The sequence below is a fragment of the Notothenia coriiceps genome, unplaced genomic scaffold (assembly GCF_000735185.1).
Source record: "Notothenia coriiceps isolate Sejong01 unplaced genomic scaffold, NC01 NC01_scaffold00027810, whole genome shotgun sequence".
Lineage (NCBI taxonomy): Eukaryota > Metazoa > Chordata > Actinopteri > Perciformes > Nototheniidae > Notothenia > Notothenia coriiceps.
Window position 1 is genome coordinate 1 of NW_011360511.1, and position 12,734 is coordinate 12,734.

The 12,734-nt window shown below is 40.0% G+C and overlaps 3 protein-coding genes across 3 annotated transcripts in view; 1 reads left to right on the forward strand and 2 right to left on the reverse strand.

Annotated features, from left to right (window-relative positions):
• Positions 1-896: 896 nt before the first annotated feature.
• On the reverse strand, positions 897-4,792 carry ccne1 (cyclin E1; the record flags this gene model as incomplete). Its single annotated transcript, XM_010785508.1, is given in 8 exon segments — positions 897-1,111; positions 1,304-1,450; positions 2,374-2,509; positions 2,765-2,931; positions 3,244-3,306; positions 3,615-3,702; positions 3,918-3,968; positions 4,498-4,792. Coding segments are annotated over 7 exon segments (830 nt in total), but the record flags the coding sequence as incomplete, so codon positions are not given.
• Positions 4,793-5,398: 606 nt separating this feature from the next.
• On the forward strand, positions 5,399-10,702 carry LOC104957829 (uncharacterized protein F13E9.13, mitochondrial). The gene is made up of 6 exons (XM_010785501.1): positions 5,399-5,491; positions 6,151-6,233; positions 6,319-6,499; positions 7,205-7,355; positions 7,832-7,959; positions 10,243-10,702. Exons 1-6 carry the CDS (start codon positions 5,419-5,421, stop codon positions 10,431-10,433), a joined length of 807 nt encoding a protein of 268 aa, XP_010783803.1. The 5' UTR covers positions 5,399-5,418; the 3' UTR covers positions 10,434-10,702.
• LOC104957828 (tumor protein p53-inducible nuclear protein 2) overlaps positions 10,505-12,734 on the reverse strand; it is a 7,952-nt gene continuing 5,722 nt past the window's right edge. Inside the window, exon 4 of the mRNA XM_010785500.1 lies at positions 10,505-11,385. Coding sequence (XP_010783802.1) covers positions 11,157-11,385 — 229 coding nt within the window. The 3' untranslated portion in view covers positions 10,505-11,156. The remainder of the gene's footprint in view (positions 11,386-12,734) is intronic.

Consider the following 12,734-nt stretch of genomic DNA (forward strand, 5'->3'; position numbering starts at 1 on the left):
CGATTTCTGACAAAATCAGATTTACACACGATTGTTTCCACTCGGACTTTAATACAGCTACACCATTGTTTGGTTTTCATGGTAACACGTCTCTTTAGTAGCGCGCGCAACTCAAAGTCTGAGAGGATGAGGCAGATATTCACAGAAAACAGATACGAGAATCGACAACTACTCTACTCACTCCTTTCCTGTAAAATACAGGTCCAGTCCACACATATGCTCCATCAAGGACGGTGCTACAGGCCGCAAGGCAGTGCACTTACAACTACAATAAGCATGTTAATGTTAGCTCCGGCGATCCACTAGCACCCCCCCCCCGTTCATGTTTGACTATTGTTCACTGTGGTTTGTTGTTGTCTGAAGTCATGAACGTTAGTTGGTGCTCCAGTATAATCGGTACGCCTGAAACTCATCCAGTGAGAAACGTTCCGCAAGGCAAAAATAAGTGCGATTAAAATGCGTTAATATTTATTTATTTATATATATGTGTGTGTGTGTGTGTCCCATTTGCATTTCTGACCCCTCTGAGTCTCCACTTTCACTGCCGGGTCAATCTCTGTGATATAAACATGCAGGGGGGGGTTCCAAATACATGACATGAACCATTACCATTTTACTTTTTTATAGCACTAATTAAGGCAAGTAGAAGAAGTTTCATACAAAAAGTATTAAGTATTTATCGTAGATTTTCAAAATTGAATACGGGTCAATTTGATGCTGAATGTAATAGGAGGATGCGTTAGTATTATTTTCCGTTGCAAGTATTCTTCAGTGCTTATTTTAGTTATTAAAAACAACCCTGGGATTGATGTATTTGTAAAATAATACAAGAAGGGAAGAGAACACGCACCGTTTGTGACTTGGGTAACCAAGGCATATTTTAACAAGACACTTACTATGTTCGCGAGATAAACCAAAATATCATCAGTTGGTTAGTTTGGCTATATGATATTTGGACAAATACAGAGCAGATCCTACTGATGTCAGTGAGCTAAGTGTGTGTGTGTGTTTTTACCTTCATAATAATGATTTCCATTCTGAGAATCTCATCTTCGGTGCAGGCTTCGTCTGTAACATAGGCAAATTGGTGGACCTTGGGAGGATACATCTCCTGAGGGACACAATGACACAGGAGGCAACCTTTATAACAACCACTCATACCAAACCAACGAGTGGAAGATGTTGCAGGAGGAAGGGGCAGTGAGAGTACAATGATATATCCAACAAAAGGCCAAAAATAACCACAGGGTTCTTATTGAAGCACAGGGTTAGATTTTCTCCTTGATTCTCCAACCCTTCTCACCTCTACTTTAGCAGCTATGAAGAGACAGGTGATGCCTATGAGCTGCAGCGTGGTTTTGAAGACGTTTCTCTGGGTGGCCATGAAGCGATCAAAGTAGTCCTGGGCGAGGTGGTAAGACTCCCTGTGCAGTTTGTACACCTCACTCACCTAAAAACACAAACAGAACATTAATGCAGGAATAGGGCCGCCCCATGACACTGGCACTATGGATGGCACTATGGACATGAAGTGGCATCAGGAAGATGAAATAGTACCCATCGGGAGAAGCTCATCACATGACAACGTTTTGTTACTGTAAGATGGAACAGCCATGTTTACCTTTTTACTATTCCATTTTCCTTTATTATAAAAAAAAAAAAAAAAAAAAAACCCAAACAAATGCAAGATTTAGAAGTGATTGAAAAGCATTTAGATTTTGGAGGACATGCACCATAAATGATTGTGTGTGTTGTGTGTCCTATGTTTAAGGACTTGTTTGTGGAAAATAATCTGTAAACAGACTTGGACAGTCACAGAAAACATCAATCAGAGCCGTCTTCATTTTAAATTAAGTTGTTGTCGGAGTTCCAGCTTTTGGTGCACCGTGGAATGGAGTTTTATTTTCTTAGCGTAAGCAATACGGGAGTCAAGTCGTTAGTCTGTGGCCGTGTAGCGGGATAATGTGCAGCGAGGCAGTCATTATTGGAAAAAGAACACGGAGCCCGGCACGAAGCAGAGGGACCTTGATTATCCCTTACTTACTCGATGGTTTGTACCACAGGGTGTTTACAGATAATAACCCAAAAAACACATTTGTATTTTCTCAATAATTAGATTAATTGTCCAGCTCAGCACCAGTAAGAGGCATTAGTGTTGTCGGGCTTTTTACAGTCATGAAACTTATTGTATGATGTTCTTTAAGGTTCTAGCTTTTGTATTATCCTGCTGTCTAGCCAATTCAATCAGGAAAGGCAAGTCAGTAGTTGGTTATACACACAGCCTTTCCTTTTACCACCTATAATGCGTAAATGGTCAAAATGGAAGCCAGGTGGAGACAAATTCTAGACTAGTTACAAGGACATAGTACACACCTCCATGAGCCAGTCCAGGAGAACGGCTCTCATCTTGGGCTGTAGGTGAGGATGTTTCTCCATCACATGGACATCCTTGGCGTACGTCTTGTCCTTCTCCAACATGTTGTTCCACACGACATCCTTACAGGCCCAGCTGATAACAAAATAGAGATAGATAAAAAGAAAAAAATTGTAAAACATCAAATATTTAACTCATGACTGTCCCCCTTGTTGTGCAACATGTGCTAAGCAGTAGTCTGATGCTCTATGGGCAGACATGTTAACCACAAGACCAGCAACAACAACTACTATTAGCCACAACCTCAGAAAAGGGGCCACAGAGAAAGACATGTGCTATATTATATCAAACAGGTTGCTGTAAGATAATTATTCTAAAAACAGTACTCACCACAGGGCAGGAAGCGGCGCGCACCGTACAGGCGTTACATAGACGTTGTGGAAGTTGTAGTGGGGGAAACCTGCGTTAATCAGGGCAACGGGCGGGTCCTCTTCCTGATCAGGTGTGGGGATGCACCTCTGTGGACTTGTGTAACCAGCATCAGGACTCCAGCCCGGCTTTACAGGAAAGAGGGAGAGCAGAGATGTGAGGAATGAAAAATGAGAGGGGGAGGGCACAGTATTGGCCCGGACAACTCAATAAGCCGGATGGTTTATATTACAGTCAAAAAATGAACTATAGATACCATTAATATGGGTTTAATTGATGAAGTATGATCATAAGGCAGAATAACCCCAAAACATTACTTTGGGAATGAGCAACCTACTTATATACCAGCTGTGCATTTCATCAAATACAAGCCAAGTGGCAAGAATTAGTAACCAAAATGTATATAAAGGTGAACTTAGTTAGGGGTGGGTTATGCCTACCTCACATTCACGCTGCTTCTTCTTCGTCATCTCTGCTACCTCCTCATCAGGATCTTGTAAATACTGAGGATCAAAAATGGACATATTTTAAAGTTCAATTTGTCTTCCATTCAAAGCACAGATACATCAGATCAATCTCCAGCTGGTGAAAGGTAGAAACTGCTAATTGCCCCAGCCAGGGATGTTTTGTTTTGCAAGCCCTAATGAAAATCATTATTAAATCCAGCAATATCAGTTGTACAAGAAATACTCCAATGAAGCACAGACACTACTTGCTAGCAATCATGAACATTTGTGACAACCCAGACACACCTGAAACATGGGGTTTAGGCCCATTATAGGCTGCTCTGTGAGCCTTTCAGACTACTTACAATGGCAACATCTGCCTTCCTCTTTCTCGGTCGTACTGTATTTTCTTTGAACGCCCCGGGAGCTACAGACTTCGCTTCTGTGTCTTCCCTATAACAACAAAAGACAAACACGTACTTGCAGTTAGTCTCCGGAGCCGACATAAACAGTTTAACATGCTTGGCCTAATATGTTAATGCGGGCTAAAACAAATAGCAACAAGCTAACTAGCCGGATGGCTAAAGCTCCATCAACTTTTCTCTCTCGTCACACACTTTGATTGACGCGCTTAAAATAGACATGAATGAAATGCGTATGAAACTCACCGTTGTCTTCGCATTATACGCAGAGGGGTATGTGTCAGTTTCAGAGTAAACCTGTGAATGAGAAGTGTTTAAAACGTTTGTTATTTGGGGTTTAAAACAACACATTCATACACTCCCAACCCCCACTCTCGACTCCCTCCTTCTGACAAAGCCCAACTCAGCCTGGCGCGGGGAAATGGAAACAGTACTCAATGTAAAAAGTCGCTTAAAAAGTACCAAACAATGCTATTTCTTCACGAAACTAATCGGTGGCAAACACAAGATGTATTATAAGCCCCCCGAGGTTTTTATTTAGCGCATTTTTGATGGGAAACCGGTTATTTCCCCCACTAAATATGGACAGCTGGCTTGCCACATAATGGCCGAACGACGGGCACAGCTGAGACGCCTATTATCCCAATCTAACATTTAACATTAACAGTAATAACACCAGGCATTTAAGTACGAGAATCCATAAAAACCTTGAATCCAGTATCTAACTTGCTGCGGTTTAGTTAGCATTCAATTCAGCTTAGCAATAAAAGTTGCACCTAGCTTCCCAAACACGATGCAATGGTACAGTTTCGTATTATCCACTCACCTCAAGATGCTGCCCTTGAAGTTCACTCTTGTCCAAAATTAAATATGTATAATGTAAAACTTCACAGCCTGTTGTTCGGATGCAGTGGTGCTCTCTGTGTCCGAGTGTGCGTGTACCCAGGCCGTGCTAGTTCCTCTGAGCTGGCGCCTTGTAGTGAACAGATGACTTGAAGCATCAACGTCAGAGAGGAGTGGATTTCACTTGGCGCTAAACTCACAGCTTCACCGCCTCTCTGTAATCAAACTCTCTCCCAATTCACCACCGTTTCGCATCCTTATCGTGTACAGAATTCGTGTTTAGTATATAATCGATATGTTTTATGACAAAGAGGAGGGGAAATGAGTTTATAAATTTGCCGGCAAAACTGGAGGCGTGTCTGCCGCGGTGACAGCTGCAGGGGCGGGGCTTCCAAAGAGGAAGTGCTTGGGCACCGCGTGGCTAGTCTGTCAGATGTAAACAAAGCCGTAGTGCTTAGATTTAAGCCTAAAATACAATGAAATACGACCATAATGTTGTGAGGTAACTCGGTACGTTTATTCCGTGAACTCCAAATATGGCTGTCTTGCGCTGTCACGCTTGGCGCATCAGTTATTTTGGTTAAAAAAAGAACTATGTTATCCGGCGGATGCTTCTACCGCCCATTTCCAGCTATCTCCCTATTATATCCACGTAAAGCTTTTTGTTTTAACACACTTTCTGCACTGCTAAATACTTTTTTACTTCAGGTGATGGCGTTATGTAAGATAAATAATTGTTTTAGGCACTACTGGTTTGATATGGATTTTAAAGATAGTTTATTATCACTGATTTTGCTCAAAAACAAAACTGACCCTTGGCCAGTCACGTGATCCACATGCTTAGAAAGACAAAAAGCAAGATTATTTGTCTCTGCTCAACTGGTTGCCCCACAAAAACGGCAACATGACGTTTTTGAACCTTTTTGGGCGACTAAAATCTGTGGTTATTGGAATGATTCATGTTAAAGCTTTACCAGGTAAGACTGACCTGACCCTTAACATTTACATTTTAGCTGTTGTAAATGAACTATTCAGTTTATTGACTCTAGTAAAGGTTGTAAAGGTCATTTGTCTGTATTTCAAAACCCACACATAAATCAGATCAATCTCCAGCTGGTGAAAAGTAGAAACTACACATTTTCCCATAGGTGTTTTGTTTTGTAAGCACTAATACAAATCATTATTAAATCCAGCTGCATATACAAGTTTTTGCCAGCAATTATGAACTTATGTGACAACCTAGACACTCCTGAAACATGGGGTTTAGGCCTATTATATTATTCAGACTACTTACAATGGCAACGTCTGCCTTCCTCTTTCTGGGTCGTACTGTATTTTCTTTGGGCGCCTCAGGATCTAGTAAAGGTTGCAAAAATACTCCTTTCAAAACTGTCATATCATTTTGTCTGTGAAATCCTATATTTCAAATTAACATGGTCAGGTAAAAGCATATTATTTGGAGCTGACTGTTGAAGTACGATAGCAAATTAGAGTAAAAATCTATTTAAGAAAAGTACAAATATTTCAAATGTATACTTATAGGTGCAGTATTCAGGTAAAGGTATTTGGTTACCTTTGGGAGCTTTTATTTGTCATTTCTCTTACTTATTGTTTCCATATTTGATGTCTATCACAGGCACCCCCCTGGGCTGTATGAAAATGTCCCGAATCACAGAAGAAGCCTGCAGGGAGGCAGAAATCTACCGTGATGCAGGGATTGTAAGTTATTGTACATTGTGTAAATTCCTAACACATTAAGTATTCTTAAGCGAGCCAGTACAGTTACTTTTGAACCCCTCTTCAGGATGCTGTGGTCATCGAGAACATGCATGACATCCCTTACTCGTTCTCTGTGGGCCCTGAGGTGACGGCCTGTCTGACCGCAGTGTGCTCGGCTGTGAGGAACATCTGTCCACAGCTGCCGCTCGGAGTGCAAATACTGTCCTCTGCAAACCAGCAGGCCCTGGCAGTCGCCCTGGCTTCAGGTTCAGTCTTTACATCGTTGAATGATCGTTGTGCTGTATATATAATGCCGTAACCATCTGCAGTAAAAGCGTTTAGAACATAGGTATATCAATCATGTATCAGATCAACTGTAAACAGATTTTCTGACTAATATCAGCTCATTACGGTCTGGTCGGGTTTCATGATTTAAGGTGTGTTTATCAGTCAAATAAGATGCTGTGTGTTTGTCCTTTAGTGTTTTATGTAAGAACATTTAAAACAATAAAAGTAGGAATACCACAGTACACGCGGTAAAGTATTAAAAGTATCAGCATGAAAATATAGTTAAAGTACAAAAAACATTACTGATTAATCAAGACGGACAATTGTATTCTTATCATTTTACAATATATACTGCCTTATAGCTTGTGAATTTCCCCAAGGGATCCATATAGTATATATAACACATGATCAATTATATGTTGATTATATTTAGTATAGTTTATCTGAATATGTATTTTCAAAGTGACTAAAACTATCATACAAATGATTAGGGGAAAGTAGAAGTAGGAAGTAGTATGAAATGGAAATACTCAAGTAATATGCAGCAGACCAAACTGTACTTAAGTACAGTACTTGAGTAAATGTACTTGATTTCTGAACCTCTGGTCAAAAGAAACCTGTATCTGACACAGAGGCTGCTTGTTAGTGGATCATAGTGTTCAAATGTTACTCTATGTTCACAGGTCTGGACTTCATCAGGGCCGAGGGTTTCGTCTTTTCCCACGTGGCTGATGAAGGAATCCTGAACGCCTGCGCCGGGGACTTACTGAGGTACCGCAAACAGATCAGAGCTGAGCATGTGCAGATCTTTACCGACATCAAGAAGAAGCACAGGTGAGATCCCCATCTCTCCATTTTCATTAGTAACTAGAATTATAAGTGCCGCTTAGATGCAAAAAAGAGCTGCAACAACTTTAGTCGTTTACTTAAACATTTCACCGAGTGTGCTGAAATAATAGGCAAGGGCAAGACCAAGTACTAACCAAGCCCCCCTGTTAGAAAAGAGGATTTATAGTGACTGGGTGGATAAATATTAGATCTGGAGATTTGAGGTGTTTCAGTTTGTTAGTAGCCTTGACAAATGTGCGTTCCATTGGTTGTCAAATAAACTTATTACAAAAGGGAAAGCCATTAAGACTTGTACAGGATAACATGTCACTAATCTTTTATTTATGTTGTTCTATAAAGAACGTTTTACAGTGTAATGGAATTCATGTAACTATGGTCTTCCCAGTCAAAGTTTTATCTCCAGACAGTTTTACTCGGCCATCTCCTGCTTGTGTATGTACACTGTGTGTTTGTTTCCCCAGCTCCCATGCCCTGACCTCAGACGTGAGCATTGAAGAGACGGCACATGCAGCAGAGTTTTTCCTCTCAGACGGACTCATCATCACAGGAGCAGCTACAGGACAGCAGGTTGACCTGCGGGAGCTCAGAGGTACCGCACCCTCCAGACTGCCAGGAGCACATCAACGCTTTATCAGGCACTGCCTAGCACCTAATCATCCTATAAGTTAACAACACAGGCCTGAAACACAATCTGTTAGCAACATCCATTGGATTGATTTGACATTAATCTTGTCAATGCATAATTGAGTCTACTTGATGTTAAATTTGCAGTAACTCCCCAGATTTGAGAAATACTATCCTTGGGCTGCACAGTTAATCAACATGGTCTCGTAAAGTGTGTGTTCAAATACCATTTTGAATAAAGTTTTGTGGAGCAGCAGAGATATCCCGGCCTACATTCCCCAGACTTAAAAAATAACAAAATTGTTTGGTACAGAAAAACTATACAAAAATGATCAATCCTTCAAATATAGTGAATCATATCTCAGCCGCAGTGTCAGTCAAAATAATTACAATGACAATTAGTTACTTTCTCAGATATTCTCCACCATATATTATAGCCATTTTGTGCTGTCGACCGTAATGTTAAGTCATTTTTAGTCATTGCCTCATCCGTCCAGCAGAGGTCACCCTCACCTTTAGTAAAGCCCTTTATATAGAAACAGTCTATGGTCAAAGTCTATGAAAATATGTTCTTATCATCAAACTCATTTTGTAAGTGTCCTGTAGTGATACCCAACTCACGTTGACCTTTTACTAATATAGCTTCAGAACAAGGATTACTGGCAGGTAGGTGACTCACTGCCATTCTGATATGCTGTTTGGTGGATACAGTTACATGCAGAGGAAATCATATAAAGGCAAAGTTAAGGTCAAGAACATCCAATTAGAATAAAAAAAAATACGATAAGAATACAGCTGAAAACATCATACGGCACTAGTAAATTGGTGTTGATTATTATGTGTGGTTTTCAAATATCTTCTGGAAGAACCTTAAACTCATATATTAACAAAATAAAACAAGTATTATGAAACTGTCTTTTACAATTTCCAGATCTATTTTCTGGAAACTTATGCAAACGACTGTATAATAAGAAAATGCCACATATGCAGATTTGAACATATATTTTTATAAATACAAAACAACTGGGGATGATTCATTTAGATATTTATAGTTAACATGTTCACCATATATATTTAGAATTTGAATACTGCTTCCATCAGTGGCTTAATCAGTGACCACTAGGAGCTGAAGGCCCTGCCGTTTGTATCTGCAGAGAGTCAGAGGGTTGTAAATCTGGACCATGTCCTTCTTATATTAGCGATACCAGGCCTGCTATTTTAGTCTATAACACGACTCTAAACACTCTAAGCCTAACACACACACAGGATTGGTTTCATGCACACACTCACCCCATCTTTTCCCCTCACACACACATGCACGCTCTATCTCGGGACCACAAGCCTGTGTCCTGTGTGGAGCTCACATGCCAAATGTCCAAAGTTCCCTGGGTGTGCCACAGCCTCCTCTCGCCATGGCAACTGACATTCATTAACATTATCATATATGGATAGGATCCAGATCTGAAAAAATAGCATGCTGCATCGACATAATAAATTATCTCAGATTACCACATTTGACAGTAACTGTTTGTGTGGATTTGAATAGAATACATTTGAGATGCATCCATGTGCATATGATGGTGAGGAAAGGAAATCAAGTTGTTGTATGCTTTGAAGGAATAGTTTGGATGTTTTGAGGTGGGGTTATTTTAGGTACTTGTTTATAGTCGGTGTACTATCTGCAGTAATTGCATCAGCACACCAGCAGTAATGTACTGCTTTTATCCATCAAAAAAAATAAGAGGCCCACCCTTAAAAAATAAATGGGTAAAGAGTATGTTATATTCAAATTATTCTCACCTCTGTAACTTGCATGGAGACAGCCCTTTCTGACGGGAAACTAAAGCTGTTATTTGTCTCTGATGTGCTCTTGCAAAAGCCATTAAACTCCATTAAAAAAAACTTAACAGAATCCGAGGGTTGCTGGTCTAAGGCTACTTTGACCAGTTTGTTTGTGTGTGTGTTATTGTAGGCTAGAGACTCACAAGTTCTGCAAGGTAAAGTAAATTTTTTTTCAAAAAGATTAATAAAATCTGGTGGATTTGAAGACAGCATAAAAAACATCTTCAGGATACACTTAATATGGATACCTACCTTACATAAGCTCAATTCAAAACCACTATCCCTTTAAAAGATCCATAAGTCATCATTTATTATTTTCTTTATTTTTTCAAGTGTATCATTAAATATGTGCATTTCTTAGAGTTGGAGTAGTTACCCCTGTTCAGATGTTTCTTTGTTTTTGCAGAGGTTTCCAAGTCTGTGAGGATCCCAGTGCTGATTGGTTCTGGGGTAACCTATGACAACATTGAAAGCTACATTGGTGCAAATGGGATGATCATCGGTTCTCATTTCAAGGAGGGGGGCCACTGGGCCAACGCCGTCGACCCGGAGCGAGTGAAGAGGTTCATGGAAAAGATACGTGAGCTTCGACAATAACAGAGAAGGTGTTTGTCTTGTGTCTGCTGCCACATTAAAGACCTTCAGACACCAGCTTAAGAAAACAAGACTTTCATTTTTTTGTACATTTTATAAATACACTCATAGAAAAACATAATATTCGACTGTATTTACACTCGTCTAAAATGAACAATTTCTGTGACGTGAAAATAGTGGGTAATCAAAACACAAACCCGGGGGTTTTCACCCGACATAATTACTGTACAGCTCACCGTGGCATGGTACGAGCTTTAAAACACTTGTTAGAAGAACATCTAAAACTAAGGCACATAAAATAATACATACTGAATAAAACCAAGAAAAAACATACACACACACACACACACACACACACACACACACACACACACACACACACACACACACACACACACACACACACACACACACAAACTCTTCCTAAAAGCCCTACCTCTGGTTATATCTAAGGAATCTAAACTAATGCTCTCCGTCCTGAGGGACGGACTGTTATCAGGAGTCCAAGAATGATTGTTCTCAGTGGTTTCAGCTGCAGTGCAGGATAATGACATTTAAATCAGATTGCACAGGAAGTGGTGAGTCTGATTGTGCTTTGCTTTATGCTAAATTATCTGTGTGAGGTGAAACAATGGTTTGAAAACCTGAGTAAGTCAGAGTCAAGGCACTGTGCTGCACAACTGGGCTGTGGTGGAGGCACCTTGAAGCCCCCCCCCCCTTTCCTGTTTAGTTGTTGCAGAGGCGCTGGCAGGGCTGCTTGAAGTGTCCGTAGCGCTTCTCTGTGGGGGAGAAGCGCATCTTGGCGAGGTTCTGCCTGTGGAGGCCTCCGCGGCTCAGCTTCTTCCTCTCAGCCTGGGCGCCGGCCCTCTGCACAGCCAGCAGCTGGAGGTGGCCGGGCAGAGGGACCCCCCAGGCAGCCAGGCGCCAGGAGATGTGCCGCTTCACCACCACCGGCCTGCACACACACAGGGGAGGGTTAGAGCGTGTGTTGATGGCATATTAGATGATAGGTTAGTAGGTTCACTGATAGGATACTAAGACGCACCACGGGAAGTTCCTCCTGCCTGTGGCCAGCAGACTGTTTCGCTTCTCCCCAAGAGCTTCAATAGACTGTACTGAACTTAATTCACCAGCTAAAGCTCTCTTTAACTGTGCAATCCAGTGTTCATACTAATACAACACTGTTTATATTGTAATATACATGTTATATATTGTAGGAGAATGACAGTTCTTAGGAGGATAGTTTTAGATTAATCTTGAGACTGCAATATATATTTTTTTCATTTTTTCATCTTTATTTCGAACAGATTTCAAAAAACAAAAAACAAATACAAAATAATAAATGTGAAAAATAGAATACCGTATTGTTAGAATACAGTATTTATCAATATTCATAATAATATGTATATATTCAACAAAAATATTAATAATAATAATAATAAATAATAAGTGTCCGAAAGGGAGCAGGAGGAAGCAAATGCTTATTAATTCCCACCCCTTACTTACTGCTAACCAATGATTATCCTTTAAATCCTTTCTGCAAGTTATTCCTACTCCCATCTTTACATTTATACATACATTTACAATAATTTCTCATCTTCAATCACCTCTCTTCATTCTCATAGTTTTTCAAAAAAGTGTTTCTGTACATCCTTTTAAACTGAATTATGCTTGTGCTTTGTTTTAACTCCTGCTCCAACCCATTCCATAAAATCACCCCACAGATTGTTATACTTATACCTCTCAGAGTTGTTCTGACCTTGAGTTGTTTATAATGTAGATTTCCTCTCAAATTATACCCACCCTCTCTGTCTACGAACAATGTTTTTAATTTCCTGGGTAGTAGATTATGTCTTGCTCTGTACATGATTTGTGCCGTTTTAAATGTAACCAGATCAGTAAACTTCAATATGTGTGACTTCAAAAATAATAAATTAGTGTGTTCAAGATATCCAACATTATTGATAACTCTTATAGCCCTTTTTTGTAATATGCATAATGGCTGTAGGTTGGTTTTGTACGTGTTTCCCCAAATCTCCACACAGTAAATCAGATATGGTAATATCAGTGTGTTATATAGAGTATACAATGAGTTGTAGTCCAGAATGTGTCTGGCTTTTCCCAATATTTTGCGATAGTTTTAGCCAGTTTTGCTTTTACATGAGTGATATGAGGTTTCCAGTAGGTTGTGGTCTAAAACCACACCAAGGAACTTCATTTCATATACTCTTACTATGTTTACGTTATCTAGTATTAATTGCACCAGTGGATTTGTTTTATGTTTTCCAAATAACATCATATTTG

Coding starts and splice junctions, on each gene's coding strand:
- LOC104957829 (XM_010785501.1), top strand. CDS start 5,419: ATGACGTTTTTGAACCTTTTTGGGCGACTAAAATCTGTGGTTATTGGA. Junction 6,500..7,204: donor GGCAGTCGCCCTGGCTTCAG/GTTCAGTCTTTA, acceptor CTATGTTCACAG/GTCTGGACTTCATCAGGGCC. Junction 7,356..7,831: donor GACATCAAGAAGAAGCACAG/GTGAGATCCCCA, acceptor TTGTTTCCCCAG/CTCCCATGCCCTGACCTCAG.